This window comes from Fonsecaea erecta, assembly GCF_001651985.1.
Source record: "Fonsecaea erecta strain CBS 125763 chromosome Unknown Scaff14, whole genome shotgun sequence".
Classification (NCBI taxonomy): Eukaryota; Fungi; Ascomycota; class Eurotiomycetes; order Chaetothyriales; family Herpotrichiellaceae; genus Fonsecaea; species Fonsecaea erecta.
This window is the reverse complement of record NW_017387257.1, coordinates 395678-416212: the sequence shown is the minus strand read 5'-3', so window position 1 is coordinate 416212 and position 20535 is coordinate 395678. Positions and strand designations below refer to the sequence as shown.

The 20535-nt window shown below is 52.6% G+C and overlaps 7 protein-coding genes across 7 annotated transcripts; 5 read left to right on the top strand and 2 right to left on the bottom strand.

Annotated features, from left to right (window-relative positions):
• Positions 1-342: 342 nt before the first annotated feature.
• AYL99_11465 (hypothetical protein) lies at positions 343-2703 on the top strand (the record flags this gene model as incomplete). Its single annotated transcript, XM_018842971.1, has 1 exon — positions 343-2703. One exon carries the CDS (start codon positions 343-345, stop codon positions 2701-2703), a length of 2361 nt encoding a protein of 786 aa, XP_018687731.1.
• A 1199-nt stretch (positions 2704-3902) lies between these two features.
• AYL99_11464 (hypothetical protein) lies at positions 3903-6995 on the top strand (the record flags this gene model as incomplete). The annotated part of the gene is made up of 1 exon (XM_018842970.1): positions 3903-6995. One exon carries the CDS (start codon positions 3903-3905, stop codon positions 6993-6995), a length of 3093 nt encoding a protein of 1030 aa, XP_018687730.1.
• Positions 6996-7596: 601 nt separating this feature from the next.
• AYL99_11463 (hypothetical protein) lies at positions 7597-9258 on the top strand (the record flags this gene model as incomplete). Its single annotated transcript, XM_018842969.1, has 1 exon — positions 7597-9258. One exon carries the CDS (start codon positions 7597-7599, stop codon positions 9256-9258), a length of 1662 nt encoding a protein of 553 aa, XP_018687729.1.
• Positions 9259-10719: 1461 nt separating this feature from the next.
• Positions 10720-12191, top strand: AYL99_11462 (non-specific serine/threonine protein kinase; the record flags this gene model as incomplete). The annotated part of the gene is made up of 5 exons (XM_018842968.1): positions 10720-10946; positions 11034-11353; positions 11409-11710; positions 11769-11928; positions 11998-12191. 5 exons carry the CDS (start codon positions 10720-10722, stop codon positions 12189-12191), a joined length of 1203 nt encoding a protein of 400 aa, XP_018687728.1.
• A 456-nt stretch (positions 12192-12647) lies between these two features.
• AYL99_11461 (hypothetical protein) lies at positions 12648-14627 on the bottom strand (the record flags this gene model as incomplete). The annotated part of the gene is made up of 3 exons (XM_018842967.1): positions 12648-13138; positions 13220-13643; positions 13776-14627. The coding sequence occupies 3 exons, from the start codon at positions 14625-14627 to the stop codon at positions 12648-12650; spliced, it is 1767 nt and encodes a 588-aa protein (XP_018687727.1).
• A 1148-nt stretch (positions 14628-15775) lies between these two features.
• Positions 15776-16865, top strand: AYL99_11460 (hypothetical protein; the record flags this gene model as incomplete). The annotated part of the gene is made up of 2 exons (XM_018842966.1): positions 15776-16772; positions 16825-16865. The coding sequence occupies 2 exons, from the start codon at positions 15776-15778 to the stop codon at positions 16863-16865; spliced, it is 1038 nt and encodes a 345-aa protein (XP_018687726.1).
• A 1053-nt stretch (positions 16866-17918) lies between these two features.
• Positions 17919-19418, bottom strand: AYL99_11459 (hypothetical protein; the record flags this gene model as incomplete). The annotated part of the gene is made up of 1 exon (XM_018842965.1): positions 17919-19418. One exon carries the CDS (start codon positions 19416-19418, stop codon positions 17919-17921), a length of 1500 nt encoding a protein of 499 aa, XP_018687725.1.
• Between the last annotated feature and the right edge of the window lie 1117 nt (positions 19419-20535).

The window sequence follows — 20535 nt, the reverse complement described above, 5'->3', positions numbered from 1 at the left end:
CACAAGAGTTGGTGGGTGGTTGGGCGCTTCAGGAATGTACGAGTATTAGGCAACTCCGGTCCAAGTCGTCCCGCAGACCAATCGGATTGTTCGCCGTCCACGCTAGATTGTAAACGGAGTAGACCATACCCAGACAAGCTATTCCGCTTTTGAATTTCATAGGTGCGGAATCATTCGATGTGGCTCGAGGCTTCCAGAAGAACCAACCCATATTACTTGGACCAGAAAATATTTACCACGGGACTCTTGGACGGTGTGGTCGACATGTCGCTTTTTGTTCTTGATCATCGATAACGCTTCTGAGACACCTGGTGCTCTGCATCCCAAACAACAACAATAACCATGAACACCGCAAGGTCGACGCTCGTTCGACGAGCAGTTCCTTCGCGAGTACTGCCCTCACCTTTGATCCGTCGAAGAACCGCTCCTTTCCTAGTATCCGGTACAACTCACCCTGCCATTCCTCGCTCCGTGCTTCCGGCTGCCACATTCGTTCGCACGTACGCCAATGGCCGACCTCATCCACCTGGCGGAACCCATCGCATGAATATGGGAGGCGAGCCCGAGAAATCTGCTTTGGAAGAATATGGCGTCGATCTTACAGCGCGAGCCAAAGAAGGAAAACTAGACCCGGTCATTGGAAGAGATGGAGAGATCCACCGAACGATACAAATTCTCTCACGGCGTACGAAGAACAATCCTGTCTTGATCGGGGCAGCCGGAACAGGCAAGACTGCCATTCTCGAAGGTCTTGCACAGAGGATAGTAAGGGGAGACGTACCCGAAAGCATCAAGAATAAGAGAGTGATCTCCTTGGACCTGGGTCAATTAATAGCAGGTGCCAAGTTCAGAGGTGACTTTGAAGAACGGTTGAAGAAAGTTCTAAAGGAGGTACAAGACGCACACGGTGGAGTCATCCTTTTTGTCGATGAACTGCACACCCTGCTCGGTCTGGGAAAGGCTGAAGGATCAATTGATGCAAGCAACCTCCTGAAGCCAGCTCTGTCGCGCGGTGAACTGCAATGTTGCGGTGCCACGACTCTGAACGAGTACCGCCAAATCGAGAAAGATGTGGCGCTCGCACGTCGCTTCCAACCAATCCTCGTGGGCGAGCCTTCGGTCCAAGACACGATCTCCATCTTACGTGGTATCAAGGATCGCTACGAAGTCCACCACGGCGTTCGCATTACAGATGGTGCTCTGGTGGCCGCCGCAACGTACAGTAATAGATACATCACAGATCGTTTTCTCCCCGACAAAGCCATAGATCTTGTTGACGAAGCAGCTTCTGCCCTTCGCCTGCAACAAGAATCCAAACCCGACGCGATCCAAAAACTAGACCGCGAGATCATGACCATTCAAATCGAGCTCGAGTCGTTGCGCAAAGAAACCGACATTGCCTCCAAGGAACGTCGACAAAAGTTGGAGGAGACGCTCGCAGACAAGAAGAAAGAAGTGGCTCGTCTGACCGAGATTTGGGACCGCGAGAAAGCGGAAATCGAAGCCATCAAGCGAACCAAAGAAGACTTGGAAAAGGCCCGACAGGAATTGGAGCAAGCCAGACGCGAAGGAAACTTTGCTCGTGCAGGTGAACTTCAATACGCGACTATTCCAAAACTCGAATCTCAGCTCCCCAGAGAAGGCGAAGAAGTCACCTCGGCGACCAAGGATGGAGAAACCCTGATTCATGACTCGGTGACTGCTGATGACATTGCCAACGTTGTCAGCCGGACGACGGGAATCCCAGTCAACAAACTTATGGCCGGAGAAGTCGAAAAGCTTGTGAAGATGGAAGACAAATTGCGCGAACATGTCCGTGGCCAAGACGAAGCTCTTACAGCGGTGGCCAACGCGGTCCGCATGCAACGAGCAGGTCTCAACGGGGAAAACCGTCCGCTCGGAAGTTTCATGTTCCTTGGACCTACCGGTGTGGGAAAGACAGAACTTTGCAAGCAGATTGCCAACTTCCTCTTCAGCACGGAATCCGCGGTGGTACGGTTCGACATGTCGGAATTCCAGGAAAAGCACACCGTCTCGCGACTCATTGGCGCCACCGCAGGCTATGTGGGGTACGAGGACGCAGGACAGCTGACGGAAGCTGTGCGACGCAAACCGTATGCCGTCCTCCTGTTCGACGAGTTTGAGAAAGCCCACCGTGACATTTCAAGCTTGCTGCTGCAGGTACTGGATGAAGGATTTCTTACCGACAGCCAAGGCCACAAAGTCGACTTCCGAAACACTTTGATTGTCCTGACCAGCAATCTTGGTGCCGAAATCCTGATGGGCAGCGGCGCAGATGTGGAAGCGGTGACCCCCGAACAAAAGAAGGGTGTGATGGAAGTTGTGCAAGCTTCATATCCGCCTGAGTTCCTCAATCGGATTGACGAATTCATCATCTTCAACAAGCTGTCGAAATCTGCCTTGCGAGACATTGTGGACATCCGGATCCGCGAGCTTCAAGGGCGCCTTGATGATCGTCGGATCGCTCTCGATATTTCGTCCGAAGTTAAGGATTGGTTATGCGAGAAGGGCTACGATCCTCGGTACGGCGCCAGACCACTCAATCGCCTCATACAGCACGAGATTGGACGAAGGCTGGCAGACAGGATCATCAGAGGTGAACTGAAGACCGGAGATACCGTGAAGGTCATCCTGGGCAAAGACAGGGAGACCCTGGACTTGGAAGTTCAAGCAAAAGCATGAGGTCCGGAAGGCGCAAATGGCTGGGCTGACAGCACCATTTTCACTACGGCGATATAACCCGTTTTGGAGGATATCTCAGCACGGAATGTACGACAGACACGACGAGCTTTGACTCTATGGGATGAACGGCGCATTTGTGTTTCCGGGTGATACCTCACTCGATTCTAAATATTGGTAAAGTGATGGGTGGCATTGTATATGTGTATACCCCAAAAATATGTACAGTATTGTTTGGATTGATAGAACAATCAAATAATCCCTTCTTCGCTTTGTCCTATGTTATTACTTCTAGAGTCGGCAACCCTACCACCTCTACACGTCGCATTCAATGTAAACACCGCCTCTATGACCGTCGAATAAATAAGAGGACAAAGGAATGAACTCGGGGAGCTGAACTTGGCTGAATTTGAAGACTTTAGTTCTTCTATCCGGCCCAACGCGTCTGAGGAAAGCATACGGTTTCCGTCTCCTGCAATATATATATATATATAGTGTATGGCCCGAACTGTACTTTATCCATTACTATTTTCGTTCAGGAGAGGGAGCGAGACCGCTTTAATGGCGTACGCGACGAAGCGTCGGGGGCGCCCAGCTAAGTATAGGGGAGCGTCAAGGGAGAACGGCAAGGTAATTACAATCTACAGTAGGTCCGCAAACGTCACCGGACACTAGCCTCTTGGCACGCTCCCCGACTCCTACACCCCCATACCTTTCATAAACTTTTTCTATATATTTTACTATGGTAGAATAATACAATTAGTATAAATCGATAGCCAGTGGAAGCACTCTCAGAATATCGTATCTTCCATATCGAAATCGCGTATACCAGCCCCTGGCTTCAATTACAGCGTTGACTCTCTCATCCATCGACTTGACAGTCTTCTTGATCTTCTTGCTATCGATACTCGCCCATTCCCTTGAAATAGCACTTGCGCTCGTTATACCCAGAAATAAAGAAATTATATTAAGAGAATGGATCTAACTGTCGCTCAATATCGTTACAGATGGTTGACCACCTTGGCTACCTTTATCATCACGGTGGAAAATGGTGCCCCTTTGTGGGTGTAGGTAAAAGGGAGTAGGATTCCTCACGTGACCTCGCGTCCTCCTCTGTAGGATCCAACCCTTCTATTGGTTCACCTGTTTGCTTCGTTGGCACTGCTGCGGGGTTGAGGTGTTCTCAAGGGTCAGTCCGTAACATGAAAGCGTTCATCCCGCAGTTTGACAGACATCGCCTTGCCCCCTCGCACGGACCCAGCCAAATGGGTCTTCAGGAGGACTTGAGATCCTACCAGGCGGGAGACCATCTGCACAACCTCCCCGAGATCTATTGTGATTTATGCCGCCATTTTAAAGACTATTACGGATGCACCGTTCATTACTGCAGAAAATATCGCTACCACTTGGACTATGCAGCGAGATGCCGGGCGGCGACGAGAGTTGCTGAGGAACGAAGACGAGAAGAAGAGAGGAGGCAAGCGGAGCAAGCGGAGCGGAGATGGCTGATAGCAATGGAGGAGAGAAGGCGGGCTGAAGAAAGGAGACTCGCTGAGGAACGGAGACTCGCCGAGGAGCAGAGGCTCATTGCGGAACGAAAAGCTGCAGAGGAAAAGCGACTTGCCGAAGAGAAGAGAGTTGCAGAGGAAAAAAGAATCGCTGAAGAAAAGAGATTGGCCGAGGAGAAGAAACAAGCCAAACAAAAACGACAACAAGAGGCACGACTGGCGGAGGAGAAAAGGCAGGCTGAAATCAGTGAGGCTCAAGAAAATGAACGAAGAACACAACAACAACAACAAGAAGAAGAGGACCAAATCGACCTACCATTCCGTTTCGGTGTGGGCAATGGCGACGACATTACGGAAATGCTCGACAAGCCTGACGGGTGGTGTCCGGACCGGATCGTCTTTTCCAGGCAAGATTCGCTGCTTGAACCTACACGCACATCAAATGGATGCGCCAACCACCGGGTTCGGCCTGGGTTGTGGCCAAGATTCGATCCTCGGTGGCTCGCATTCAAAGTGGACGTCGAAGACAAGTTCCTCAACAGCCTGGGGGCAATTTGCAAACGGAGCGAACTACAACGCTGCCAGAACAGCAAGTGCGTTGATGTAGCACAACGCGTGAGCCTAGCCGCGCCCCAGTGTACATGGGCCGCATTTCGCGAGTGGGCAGTCGTCGCTATCTCATGCCAGTACGTTATGAGCCCTACCAAGAGTGAGATTGACAAACACGATCCCCCGCAGGTGCACATTGCTTCAGCGATAGGTCTGATGAATACCCTTCTCGAGAAACATTTCGAAGATGAGGACCCAATAGACGATGTGCTATTGGGTCCAGGCCGTCGCAGCACGAGGCTTAATATTCCAGAAATCACCAACGTCATCTACTGGATGTTGACAGTGCAGACCCAAATGGATCGCAACACAGTGGACTACGCGACCTGGCCGCAGGAGTTCATCCCTCCGCGACTGATACAGCCGTCTATCCAGCGTGCAGAGAGTCGTGCTGTTGAGCTCGGCCTTTGTCTGTTTCGGGTGCACACATTGGCTTTTGCTAGCTCGCGCAAGGCTGCTGAGATACCCGCCATCATTGCGGGAGTCAATCGTCGACCTGAGTTGGTTCACCCAGACAGAGGTCACGAACGGTGCACGGCAAACCGATGCAACTACATGTATCGGGACAACACAGGCCGTATGCCATTCCACAACTCTCCAAGGGGTCAATCTTGCGGTTGTGCATTGCTCTCCTTTTCACACAGCAAATTATGTGCACCAATTGCCAACGGCCTACCAGCAGTTTGGTCGACGCGGCAGATAGACACGCTGGCGACGGCCGATACCGAGCCATATATTGCCATTTCCCATACATGGGCTGACGGTACAGGCGCGCATCCTGAATACCCAGGCTCAGTCAATTCTTGCATGATCCAATTTTTTGGCGAGATTGCAGCACGCTTGAACTGCGTTGGCGTCTGGTGGGACGCCATATCTATTCCGGCAAAGCGCAACGATGCCACGCTGCGGGCGAAAGCGATCAGCAAGATGCACCTCAATTACCAAAATGCGAGCTATACAGTGGTGCATGACCGCTACTTGCGTAAGTTCAAGTGGCGTGATGGCGATGATGGCTGTGCAGATGATGGCTGTCTCGCCGTCGCCCTCTCGCCGTGGTTCTCGCGTGGCTGGACCTCGCTGGAGCTGCACATATCACACAACGTTGTCGTCCTCTTTGGGACCGCTGACTCTAGGTTTGACCCCAGTGATAGCCGATCGGTCGTTATCAAGCCCCTGCAAGACATCCTTTCAAGGCACCCCGCCCTCAGCCCACGGGCACACCGGATAGCTGCGCTTCTGATCGAGAAAGTTTGGCGCAAGAAAATCGAAAATATCTCGGAGATTCTAGCTATTCTACATCCACGCGGGACTTCGTGGCCCAGCGATGTCAAGCTCATCCAGGCACATCTTGCAGGCTGCGGTGATCACGAAGACCTCGCGATGGAGGAGGATGAGACAGTTTTCACTCGCCGTATTCTCGGCGCAGTAGGCTCTATGTCAAGATATGCGCTGCTGCATGGCTTTGAGACGCTTGCTCCGTCCGGGCCCTTTTCGTGGGCTCCGCGGTCGATAAGTGATATGCCAATTACGTCTAGCGATGATTTCGAAGGTGATTTTGAAGGCAACCTGGATATTCATACCAACGGCTCCGTCTCCGGTACATGGCACTGGCGCTATCTCAAATACTCCGACACTCATACTGGGGCATTACTCCTTCACAGGCCCCGGCTGTTGCAAGATCGGATGCTTACTGATAAACAGCAGTCATACCGGCTGGAGCAGAGACTGTCAACGATCCCCTCGTACAGCGTGCTGGAGACGGCGCTCCAGAATTGGCGTCACTGTGCGCTGCTGTACGCAGATTCGGGTCGAAGCGAGCTGAGAATCCTGGTGGAAACGTTGGGTGTCGATGATGGAGATGATGGCGAAAAAATCATCGATTGTCGCTACGTCGCAGTTGTTGAGGAGTTGGATGCCGAGATGGACCTTGACGAATGTGGTTACCATACGATTCGTCTGGGGCATCCAGAAGCGCCTGAGGGAGGCACTGATCTGAGGGGTGTGATCCAGATGCATAGCGATGACGAGTCTGAGGGGGATCTCGGGAATGCTGATGAAAAACCAGGCAGCGAAGATGAAAAAAGTGATGACGGAATCTCAGACTTTCAAAAGCAGCCTGGTTATGGCGTGGAATTTGATGAATTTGGACCAATCCTGAGCGGGATGAATAGGTATTGACGAGATTGAGATGGGTTTGGACTAATCTTGAGCAGAAGGAGAAGGAGTCGGCGAAATTGTTTGAATCACGATGAGCAGCAATGGTTGATGTACTCCTTCACATTCGCTTTGGCATTCAGACTTGATCAATTCTAGACTCGACTAAGACTGATACTACATATAAAGACAATTTCAACATCGCATGATCAACAAAATCACATGATGAACTTTCGAGCCCAAACCTTTCTGGATCAACTCTTGTTCGAGCAAGTGACTTGTATTGCGGGACCTGCTTCTAAAACACTAACATACTCGTACATGAAATGCGGGAATGAGGCGGGTCTTGAATAGACCCTCTACTATAGCATGGCTGGATCCGGCAAATCAGGTTGACCCCGTAGAAGGAGGGCACCGGCAGCCGGCCTTGGCGCTGTTAGTGGACGGGAATAGTGCCTTTTAGGCCGAGTACCTCCTGAGTTCCGCACGAAATGCCCTGTGAAATCCAACAACTCCATATCAGTGCCTAACCACCAGTAGGCAGCAGCTTGAGAGTAACAAGTCAACACATGCAAGTCTTATGCGTAAGGAGCACCTCGGTCGACCTTTGCAATCCCAAGCTACGATGGCACTCCGCTTGATCCACGCCGAGACCCGACATTTCTTTTTCTCGGGGCAAGGCACATCCAAATATGCCATTTTATCGCACACTTGGGGTGAAGGAGAGGTATCTTTACAGGATATGGTAGCCATAGGATTGGACCCAGGACACGAAGCTACAAATAGACCCGGATACGCAAAGATCGTTCAAACTTGTGAGCAGGCCAAAAAAGACAACATACCTTACGTGTGGATTGATACGTGCTGTATCGACAAAACAAGCAGTTCAGAGTTGAGTGAAGCCATCAACACGATGTATCGATGGTACCAACAAGCGGAGATATGCTACGCGGTTCTGAATGACCTCGATATCAGCGGTGCTGACCTTGAGACTGCACTATCGCGATGTAGGTGGTTCACTCGCGGTTGGTGCTTGCAAGAACTCATCGCACCGCACACCGTCGAGTTCTTTGATGCGCAGTGGAATCGAATTGGCTCAAAGGCTGAATTTAAATCGATGCTATCAAGAATCACCCACGTAAATGAAGACATATTAGCCGGCGAAATTGCTGTTGGGTCTATTCCGGTAGCGTGCAGAATGTCTTGGGCGGCCGGACGGCAAACCACGCGGGAAGAAGATACAGCGTACAGTCTTTTAGGCATTTTTGACGTCAATATGCCAATGCTGTACGGCGAGGGTGGACACAAGGCTTTCAAGCGATTGCAGGAAGAAATCATTAAAACGTCCAACGACCTCTCGATCTTTGCCTTTCCCACTGAAGTTCAAGAAGGCAAGCTAGGCAGCACGCAGCTTTATGCCGATCTGTTTGCCAAACACCCCAGGGACTTTGTTAGCTGCGGAAAGCTGAGGCACATAGGCATCGATGTGCGATGGAATGATGCCTTCGCTCTCACAAACAAAGGGCTTCATTTCCATAGAGCTACTTTTCGAGCCGACCAGCGGCTTGGAGTGTTTATCATGTCTCTGAATTGTGGAACGTCGGAGTCTGAACCAGTAGTGCTGCATTTTCGGAAAGTCGGCTCCGGTCTCTATGCGAGGTATGACTCGAGTCATCGATCCAAAGCTGTGAGCCCGTTGGTCGCGGACGACGTGAGATTCGATGCCCAAGTCGAAGAAGAGGCGTATATCATCTCAACTCTTTCCCCTCTGGTTCAATTCAGGCTTGCACAAGCCGATGAATACGCAATCCATTTATGGTCTCGTACTCATCATCTGAACGCAGCAGTTCAGCCCCTACTGCGTGCTTCTTCAAGCCTCCACTGGGACGTTTCACGAATGCAATTTCTCACAAAGGGAAGCAAGAGCTTTCAAGGATTCTGCAAAGTATTCCTGGGTATGCTCAAACCAATCAAAAGTACAGCAAACAGCCCGCAAATCCCCTCGGGTCAGCTTTATGTTGTTTGCGGCGTCGAGCATCTCACAGACCCTCAAACGCCCAAGGGTTGGGTACGATTGCTGTCAGTGGAAAAGTGGAAGGAGCTTGAGACGAACTTCGGTCTAGTATCTGACCATAATGGAGTGGCACACGTTATGGATGTTGACTGTACGAGGGACCAAATCACATTCCAGGGCTCGACAACTATTTCCGCCGTGGTGAAACTCGAGATGCACGACGAAATGCCGCGATTCGAGTTGGAGATAAATGTTGGGCCTCCCGTAGTATAGACCTCCGCTAGTAATGACTTACTGCTTACCCGGGCTGCAACCCGTCTTTGCGCTCCAAGACGAGCCCTCCATGATTCACGCTGTTCTTTTTGTCCGTTAATGACCGGCCAGTGGCCTAACATGGTAGATTTTGTTGAAGCGAAATAGCGTCAGCTAGGGGACCTAGGTAACTTTTGGACCTGGAGGTTGATATATGATGCACACCTAGGTGGCGAAGGCGTAGAATGAATGGCACTAAATGCTGGTATGGGGGACTGCCGCAATGTATGCGACCTCTCAGGGCGGAAGTGGAGGTATGACTACCCGTCACTAGAACCTCCATGGAGTTGGCGCATCGCGTGCCATTGAGATAGACGAGAGAGCTCGTGGAGAATCGGATTGGACTCCATGGTTCGTATACCCCAGCGCGCAAGGTGCTTTTCGATGTATCCGAAAGTCCAGACAGTCGGCACTGTTCAACCCCTTCAATGACTCATCGGTGGAACTGGATCCAAAAGCCCTGTTCGAGCTTCTACTGCAGAAATTACACGCTCGCGGATGCGCGGTTGCCGCCCGTTGTAGAGTGCTCCTTATCAAGACCCCCGCGATAGGTTGCTCATCAAGGCAAAGAACCCATATCCCGAGTCTATGGTAGGATTGAACGTTCTTAAATGGTCTTTCTATAAAATATTTGGTCACCGTGCAGCGGCTATCCATTGATCGACTTATTTGCCCTTGTCATGGTTGCGAGACAGGAATTCTTTCCAGGTGTTGTCATCGTAAGCGTGAACTGAGGTGACGCGGGTGCCCTGGGCCGTATGGTAGCTAACGGTGATAACATCCTTTATATCACTCGTATCCTTCTTCGACTTATGAGGCTCAGAGCCTCTGATCAGTTATGGATACGTGATTAGTCGGGAACGATAATCGTGTTCTTTAATCCCGTGAGCTGGGGGAGATGATTGATTACTTACTGAATCCTAGCTTCTGCAGATGGATGTACGTCCAAGTTATGAGTGAGAAGCTCGTTTTATAAGTTGACTGGGCATTCATGCCCCCGGTCACCAAAAAATCGTTTCGTTACGGGCACATGAAATATAGAGGGCGCTAACGAGGAACCTCCAGGCAATTTGCGTACAGAAGGGTAGCTTTGAAACCCCCCCGTATGATTTACAACGGCTCCGTGGGTTCCAAAAAGTCCCCTACCTCACGACTCAGCATTGGACTTTTGTTGCCGAAACATTCTTGCCGGGAGCAATGATTGGCTGGCTAGTCTGACCCTGCTCACGGACTTTTAGAACTCGGAAATGGAACTTGATCTTTCCTCATTCCCACCCTCTCGGACAACTAGCAATGAGAGCGATACAGTCGGCCTTCCTATTCATTATCAGGACACGACGATGCGCATATTCTTATGTCACCACACGTTGGAATTTTCCGGGCCTTTGTCCTCACATTACCTCAATGCGTGGTCGGTTGCAGATGGCCTCCTCCGCTAGGACGTCGCATAGCCAAGCCCGCACTTTTCCTAGAGAAGGCTTTGAGGTGCTTCCATTACACGAGAAGATAGAAGAGGAGAGAATCCCTAACTATAAGGCCGCAAGATTCTACCCTGTACAGCTCGGCGACGTCTTCGACTCTAGATATCAGGTCGTTACTAAGCTCGGCTTTGGCACAGCTTCTACTGTCTGGCTCTGCCGGGATCTCAAGTATGTCCTCAAATTGTTCCGCATCCTCTCCGTTTACCCTCGTTTCTCAGTGGTGTCTTGCTAACGGGCAGGCTATCTACTCTCCAGGGAAGATGTCCTTCTTACGCTCAAGGTCTGCATCACTGGAGAAGATGCTACCAATGAGCTCGCCATCTCCCGCCATATCAAGTCAATCGATGCAGAGCATCCTGGCGCGGCAAGACTGCGTGTGGTTCTCAACGACTTTCAGATTAGAGGGCCTCATGGGTCTCATCGATGTCTACTCTTTACCCCACTTGGCTTGACCTACACCGATTTTCGAAATCAACTCCCGGAGAAGGCTTTGAGCAAGGACCTCTTGCAACAGAGCTTGCTTATGATTTTGCTGGGCTTGGATTTCTTGCACCAAGCAGGCGTGGTGCATACGGGTTTGTCCCTTGTGCTTGGTGCATCGGATGACCTGCTAGCTAAGTGATATCCTAGATATATCGCCAAATAATATCCTTCTCGGGATCAAAGATGCTGCCGTGCTCTTGAAAGCTGAGCAAGCAGAACTAGAGAACCCGTCTCCGCGCAAGGTTCTGGCAGATCGAGTCATCCACCTATCCTACACTATGCCAATCACCTACGGCGAGCCTGTCATTTCCGACTTCGGTGCTGCTCGTTTGGGAGAGCCGGGGCAGAAGCACTCTGGCGACGTCATGCCGGGGTTTTATCGAGCGCCCGAAATAGTTGTTGGCATGGAATGGGACTCTAAGATCGATATATGGTCGGTGGGAGTAATGGTATGTAGAGCGGCGCTCCAATGTTTTCCGTCTATGTTCCCTTACGCAACAGATACAGATATGGGACTTGTTCGAAGGAAGCCGTCTCTTCCATGCAGCGAAGGACGGTCATCTTGATGATGAGTTACATCTTGCCGAGATGGTGTCTCTCATGGGACCCCCTCCAAGAAGGTTTCTGGAACGAAGTGATATGTGCAGTCGGTACTGGGACTCTGAAGGTGAGTCAGCCCCGCGACGGAGACAGTAGAATATATGTCTCATTGATATGGCCTTGTTGACGATCGAAGGCAACTGGATCGCCCAAACGCCAATCCCCGATCAGAGCCTCGAGACACGCGAGAGGCGTCTAGAGGGGAAGGATAAGGAGCTGCTCATCGCTCTCGTCCGTAAAATTTTGCGCTGGCTCCCTGAAGAGAGGCCATCTGCGGAGGACCTTTTCGGGGACGAATTTCTGATCCAGTGGATATCTGGAGAGAAGTGAGATCCTCAATGGCCCACGAACAATTCGTCGTACTGTGGCAGGACAGTATCTTGAGAATTGCTACTGAGGCCGGACACTGAGGATGTCCACAATGACTCCATGCATCCAAACTTACTCAACAAGCAAAACTGGTTCTCCGTAGAGTCAGGGCCCTGGCATCCATAAAGCGACAAGGGGTCGCGTAATCCATCATGGAGTTTGGGAGAGGAACAGGTGACACACAAGACACCATGTTGGAAACATTGTATGGGCGTATAAATGTATTCGCAGCTGGTCAACGATTGATCCACTCCACAGGTCTTTGTTTTCCCACGGCTGTGACATAAAGTTACCAAAATATAACTGGACTAATTTGATCGGTTGATTTGTCGTAGTTGTCATGACGATCACGGAGCATATATATATATATCTGCGTCTAACCGCGCGAGCCATTCTTTCTCGCGTTCTATCTGTCATTCACTTCTGGACCACGACTTCGCGCTGGTCCTCGAGGACTTTCCCTCCTCGAGCTCGGCGACCCTGGCGTTCTTCCTCGTCGTCGTTGTCGTAGCCGTCCCGCGCGGTGGTGGTGTCCGACACGGCCGTCATGTCCGAGACGCGTCGCCGTCTGCGGCGGGCCGCCGCCGCATCGCGCCGGTACGCTTTGACCTGCCGATCGGCCTTGCGCACGATGCTCCACTGCAATCTGCTCAGGAGGCTGGGCTTCTTGCCGTCGTCGGCGAGTCCCGAGGTGTCGGCTTCGTCGCTGTCGTCATCGGGCGATACGACGCCACCGCCTAGCGTCGAGGAGGCGCGGCGCCGCTGCTCTTTGTCCGCGAAGAGTCTGTCGATCGCCTCGAGCGGCTGGCCGCCCGTCTCGGGGTAGAAGAGCCACACGATGATGGCATTAACCAGGTTCAGCACCGCCCAGACGATGTAGAATTTCCAGCCGAGGTTTTTGACACCGTCTGATATCGAAGAAAAAAGAGTTTAGTCCGTCAGTCTGGCATGAAATAGAAGGGATCGAGCTCGGTGAACGAGTAACTTACCCGGCGTAACCTCGACGACGAGGAAATTGCCCAAAAAGTCCGCACCGGCGGCCAGTGCGGCCCCCTTGGCGCGGATCTTCAGCGGCAGGATCTCGGGCGGGTAGACCCAGACGGTGGCCATCCAGCCCCAGGTGAAGCAGGCCTCGAAGGCGAAGACGAAGAAGACGGCGGCGACGCCGGCCGCGGTGTCGTGGTAGTCGGCGGCCTCGATGCGGTTGACGGCGATGGCCTCGGCCACCAGCACCAAACACATGCCCAGCGCCATGGAGATGAACAGCAGCCGTCGGCCCACGCGGTCGATCGTGTACCAGGTCAGGAACGACGCGATGATGTACCACAGCTGCAGGAAGCAGCCCATCAGGATCGACATCTCCTGCGTCATGTTCAGTGACGTGGTGAACAGCGTCGGCGCGTAGTACGTGACCTGTTTTGCCATTAAGAGATGTCCCGTCAGCTAACAGTGCTGCTGTGTCCTCTCTCTCTACCCCAACGGGATGTAGCATGGGAGAGCCGCCGCACGCAGTGAGCGAGCGAGCGATTGAGTGAGTGTACTTACAATGTTGATGCCCGACATCTGCTGCATGAACTGGATGCCCAGCGCGAGGTAGAATCGCTTGTTGGCCGAGATGCCGTTGTTGCGGAACAAGTCTGCCCACGATCCTTCCTCCTGTGCTTCGATGGCGATGGCCTCCATGATCTCGTCCTTCTCCATCTGCACGAGCGGGTCCTTTTCATCCCGTCCCCGTAGCCGCGCGAGGACCGTGAGCCCTTCCGCCGGGGTGCGGTGTCGCATGAGCCAGCGCGGGGTGTCGGGCAGCCAGGGTGCGACCAGCATGATGTACATGGCAAAGACGAGCTGGAACGCCAAGGGGAACCGCCACTGCGCGCTGCTGTGCACGAAGAAGAAGCCGTAGTTGATCCAGTAGGCCATCATCAGCCCGCCGAGCATGGTGGTGAGCTGGCAGCACACCTGCCAGCCGCGTTGGGCAGCGGCACTGACTTCGGCCTGCATCACGGGCGTGACCGACGTGATGTACCCGATACCGATGCCCGTGCAGACGCGCGAGACCATGAACTGGATGCGTTCGTAGCTGCTTGCCATGAGGATCGTGCCGACGATCAGCACCGATGTCCCCAGAAGCAGGGTCCTCTTCCGACCGAGCTGCTCGCCGGTCAGGGCGGCGCCGATGGCCCCAAACACGGCGCCCACGTCGTACAGCGCCGTCATGGTGCCGACCATGAGCGAGCTCGGGTGGTCCATCTGCGCCAGCCAGTACTTGGAGATCACGACACCGGACATGACGCCCTGGTCGTAGCCGAACAAGAGAAACCCCGACGAGCATACGGAGGTGATGGCGGCGATCAGCCACCCGCCGACCAGACGCTTCGTTCCTTGCATCGCAGGCATTCTTGGAGGACGTTGGGGATCAGAGAGAGAGATGGGGAGAAGAATCGAGGAAAGCGACAATGACAGAAACGACTATCCTCGTGATGATAGCCGCGAAAGAGAGACCCCGTTCGGGATGCCCACTTTATGGGGAAGATAGGACTTGGGCCTCCCAAGCTTTTGGTCAAGCGTTGCAAGCATTGTGAAGCACTGCAGGGATGAAGACATGCGACCTGCTGGATCTGGGACATGATTGACGTGCGGTGTCATGGACGCAAACAATGACGTGTCGGCAATGTGCCGTTAGCCGGTGACGCAGTGGTAAAGTCTGTGGGGAGAATATGATCGACAGCGGGCAGCAAGGATGGTGGTGGTGTACTGGTATAGTACGAGGTACGTCGTCGTCGATCATTCTCCCTCGTGGAGATGGGCGGAGAATAGTCCGAATAGCCCCGAATAGTCCGTCGGCAATTGACAGCCACCGACGAAGCAGCAATAGCCTTTGATCATTCCTGTTGAAGCCCCCGTATCCTCGGCAAACGAAAGGAGTGAGAAGTACGGTATAGGGTGCTTCCAGGGTTTGATAAGCATAGTGGTGATGGATACACAGCTCAAAAACCCCGATATCTATATCTGGATTGCTTTACTAGCGGCTGCCATAAGGACTCCCTTTCCCATTCTCCTCACATCACCCTGTGAAATCCTCAATGCTCTAAATATTCCAGCTAGACAGCCTGGTCCCGTCAACACTCTTGATCGTGGCTCCCAACACGCTGTGGACAAGTCTTCTTTCAGCACCAAGTCCTGTCATACCAGCATCTGATGGATATTGTTTCCGCTTATTCCTGATGCCCGACTCACTGACAAGTTGGGAGCCTTGTCCTCCAATGATGGAGCAATCAAAGGGCACGCACATGTCGTGATTGCAATCCTGGTTACACACGCTCCAGAGAATGCCGCGGTACGCCCTCTCACGTTACACGTTCGTCCCCAGGTACTGCCGTGCGTGGATCTCGTTGGTGGAATAGGTTCCCCTCCCTCGAGATGGCGCCACTTCTCTCGAATCTGGCAGTTCATATAAGCTGGCCGGATCTTGCTGGACCGTCTCCTTTGCGATGGCACTTGCAGTTCCAGAGTCCTCTTAACAGTGTGGGAGCTCACGAGAGATAATGGGATCCTGCCAAGAACACGTGGACCAGTCGACAGCCGATATCATCGATATCCAGTCAGACGCCGACAAAATCGAGTTGTCAAAGGACACTGCTGTGTCGTTGAAAGCCAAGTCGCCGAGCTTCCCGTCACTGTTGTTGTGGGACGAGAAGGGCTTGAAGTTCTTCGAAGCCGTCACCTACACAAATGAGTACTACCTGACCAACTGTGAGATTGAGCTCTTGAACAAGCACAGCCATCAACTAGCTCAAAGGATAGAACCCGGCTCCATTGTTGTCGAACTGGGAAGTGGGTGTCTTCGAAAGACCAAGATCCTTCTGCAAGCGGTCGACGACCTGAATAAGTCCATCGACTACTACGCTCTAGATCTATCACGCTCCGAAATTGAACGCACTTTACAAGAGGTGTCTCCCGGTACTTTCCGCTACGTCCGGTGCCATGGGCTGTTGGGAACTTATGATGACGGGTTGACGTGGCTGCAACAATTTGAGATTGCCTCGAGGCCCAGAGTCGTGCTTTCCCTGGGTTCGACCCTTGGTAGCTTCACCCGGGCTGAAGCCGCCTCGTTCTTCGCGAGGTTCGCCAAAGCTATTGATCATTCCATTAATGGGGCAATCATGAGCGAGCCTCTGATGATCATTGGCGTGGACGGCTGTAAAAATGGTGACTTGGTATGGTCTGCTTACAACGACGCAGAATTTCGGAATGACCAGTTCATCAAAAACACACTGGATTACGCGAATCAGATCCTGGGAAAGCCCATCTTCCATCAGGACGAGTGGGACCGTCACGGCGAGTGGAACGAGAAGCTCGGAAGACATGAGCAGTACCTGGTGCCTTGCAAGGACATCTGGTTCGAGGACCGCTGCCTAAAAGCAGGTGAAAGGGTCTTTGTGGTCTCAAGCCATAAATATGACGACGAGGACCGGCAACAGCTGTGGCGGGGTGCAGGCTTGTCGCTGGTTGAGGGATGGCAGAATCCAGAGACAAAATATGGTGAGTTCGTACCGATTTCTCCTGCTTTATTGACAGCTGACTTTCCCCCTAGGACTATATCTGCTGTCTGCACGAGGCGCCAGATTGAGCTGAAGAAGGGCTCTTTGAGGAGCAACCCAAAGAGCTAGATCGGGATTGAGATGCGGTGTCTTCAGGGATTTGGGGGTCTTTCATTTGAAGGTAACAAGGGAGGAAGGGTTCACTCTCTTTTGTAAGGGTAGAGGCCCTCCCGATCACTACCGGCTGAAGGTGGCCACGACAGACCATAACCATTGAACTAAACCCTTGGACCGCACCCTCTTCCCTCCCTGCAATAGCAGACGCGGCTTTCTGACCGTCATCTGCGCCCGCATCAACCCTTCTCTTCCCTCTAATTCCAGTCCGATTCTTAGTGTGCTCTTTCGACGGCTCCTATTCCTTGACTGGCAAGCAGGCATAGGTTGCCGCCATGATCCAGACATTTCCTCAAGCTCCACCCCAAATCCTGCTTGAGCGCCGACCTCTGGGCCTGACTCTAGATAGGGGCAATAGTCAGCCGGTAAAAAGGGGACCGCAGCCTCGTCTATGGAGCAGCTATACTCGGTATATAGGGACGACACGTATGGCGGCTACGCCCTTCCGCCTTGGCACCACGTTGACATTGGGCACCCGATCGCCATCTTCCGAACCCAATCCACATCTCTTTTCCTAAATTGTTATTTCATGACATGTTAATTACCATGCCACTGAGCTGGAAACCATTTACTCCGCCAAAGACTACCGTGTTTCCGGATCCAAGCATCCACCCGATTCGACCCCGGCCATTCCCAACTCAGTCAGAACGCAATCCTGAGGGCATCTCCTATGGACAGCGTGGACACATCTGTGAGCACGTCTGTAGAGGCCCCTAGGTTGGTCGCCAGGCCTCTCGCCTCTTAGGATCTCCATCACTTGGGCCGACTCAGTGCTTTCCTCCCTCCCTCATACAAGACTGTCAACATGCGGATCCGTGGGTGAAGTATGTGTACGGATCACAACTTCTTCCACGTGGCCACTTTCCCCCGTGTGATTTTTCCCATTCACTAGAACCCTTCGTTCTTTGGAGTACTCATCTTCTCCCCGACGTCCCCGTGAGGGTGAAGATTGCAGTCTATAAGCGAAGATCGTTCATACGCGGACATCAAGATCCATCTCACACACCTCCTGTCCATCAGATGCCATTTCAATGCTGCCAACCGCTTGATGTGTAACAGTCCGCACCGTCTCCATGACGCTATCAGTGCGCCCAGAGATAATCGACTTGCAAAAGGTCCGAGCCATGAAGGCACACTGGATGGACTCCTCCAGCCATTCGAGAGTCAAATTCGCTCCTGAACGTGGATGCCCCGATCTCTGTCGCTCCTGCTGCACAAGGAGCCGCATTTGTTTCTGAATCAGGGCTTTCTGTTCTTGTTCGTCAGAAATTTGTGCCAGCTCGTCCCAAATTTGCCAATGTGGGAGATCTTTCTCGAGCTCATCAAAAGATCTCCTCTTACCCCGGGTGGTGCAGAAATCCACAAACTCGTCGAAGAGACGGCTGAGTATTCCAGACTCAATCCTCTGTCGTTGTGTGAGACCCTCTATGAGCGTCTCTCGCAGCAGCATCATCACATGCTGCTCATGATCGAGCACTCCCACACCATGCCGTCGGTGACTCCGAAACCTGTTGACCAACTTGGTGTACAGAAGATCGAGATTGACCTCGAGGTCTGAAAAGTTGTACTGATCCCACGACTTCCGGACCGATTCCATCAACTGCTGCAGCACTCCTGTTGCGTCTACAGCTGCACTGGAGTTCGACTCGGCAGTCAGTGGCAGGTCCCCGGGGACGAATCCTCCTGTCACCCAAAGAGATACGTCGGGAGCGACCAAGGGCTGCAACGGCCTCACATGGCTCATGGAGCGTGCTCGCAAGGTGCCATCAGATTTTCGGTCCCATTCGGAATTAAAGGCCTGTAGGAATTCTTCGAGCGTACTCCACCTATGCTGAAGGCCTTCCATCCCTAGTTCCCTTGTGCTGTCGAGTGGAATGAATCCGGAGGGTTGTATTGTCACATCAGCTCTTGGAAAATTGGTTTTCTGTTTCGAGAGTAGGAAGAGATTGTTTTCTAGAGACATGGTCGACATTTCAGTAACCAAATATGCGTCTTTCGTCTGTCCACCTTGGGCTCGCTCACCCTCAGGCACAGCAGGAGATACAATCCATCCCCCACAGCCGACCAGGTGCCTACTGGCCTGTTCTTCATACTGTACATCAATATCCTCTCGGTTTGGGTTTCGGTTCGATGTTTTAACTGTCATCTCTTGGAAGAACACGCTGGCGCTGCCCTCCTGGGAATGCTCGGGAAAGCGTGTCAGATGGCGATTCAGCTCATGTCTCGTTGCGAATGCGGCACTGCAGCTGCTTGCACCACAGCCGAATCTTGCCAGGTGCCGGTGCTTTCTTTCTTCGTGCTTCTTCTGGTCACCTTTCCGTACAAAACGGGTCGGGCACTGAGGGCATTGGAACGGCTGCTGGCCAGCATGCTGACGGCCATCAAGATGGTGCTGTAACGCAGCTTTCCTCGTGAACGATTTGGTGCAGCCGCCCTCTGGGCACGGGAACCTTTTCGCGATGTCTGAGGCCATGGTTCTCGTGTTGCAAGACACACAATAATGGTCCTGGTAGCTGGAGCATTCCGGGACGGTGATGCAGGTTGCTGGTGGTGGTGATGAAGTGGTTAGACAGATCTCCAGTTGGGAATCTGTGGTTTGCACTGGCGCACACTAAGGCTGCAAGGCATATCTCGTATAAGTGCACCTCGGCCTCAGCCGCCAACGGAGAGTTGTATCTTCCGACCTTCGACAGCACCGCCTCGCTCGCCGGGGATTGGTCACAGCTGCACTGGCACACCGTGTCAGCAGACGCCCTATCCAATCAATCGTCGGCGCTCCGCGAGTAACCGTGCTGTAGCCTCGTCTGCACTGGCACAGAGACTTCATGAGACAACAGATGCTGCATGTACCAGAGAAGCTCACCGCAACTTGAAGACCTCTTTCTGGTAAAGCAGGCGGCAGGTGGTTGCATGAGCCTCGAGTAGAACATGCACTGGCACACGCTCTGCCTCATTGCAGCCGCTGCCGCCAACGTACATCAAACTTATCGATTGATTCGATTGATGGCGTATATAGGCAGTAGTACTTGGTCCTTTCGTCCCTCGACGACGCTTTCACATCTCTGCAGCACGTTCAGCTACTTCAGTCCATGCCGGACCAGCCGCCATCCTCCATTCCTTCGACATACAACATCTCGCGACTTACGTTGCCACATGCCGCGCGAGATCGTTCTCAGCATTGTCTTCGGCGTCCTCGCCACAGTCGTCAGCATACTGGGGATCTTGCAGGAGTATCTACAGCATCGCCGACAACAACGACAAGGTAAAGAAGACCTCGGACGGGATAGGTGATACCGGGGAAATGGTTGTTTGCCAGGTCTCAGAGCTGAGAAAGCTGACCATTGAGGTTTCTAAAATAGGTGTACGTCTTCATGCGCACTGGTACATGCCAGGGGCATGATCACAGCGAATCGCCAGACCGGCTCGTATCACAATATGCTCTATTGAACATGAATCGCCCTTAGAATCGGTGACCACCAAGAAGACACTTGCTCTTGTCATGGTGCACTGTCAATACCAAAATAGAGTCGCACAAAAAGGGCATATGTGTGGTCTGGGTACACGGGAAGACGTCATCCGTCTTGTCTCCA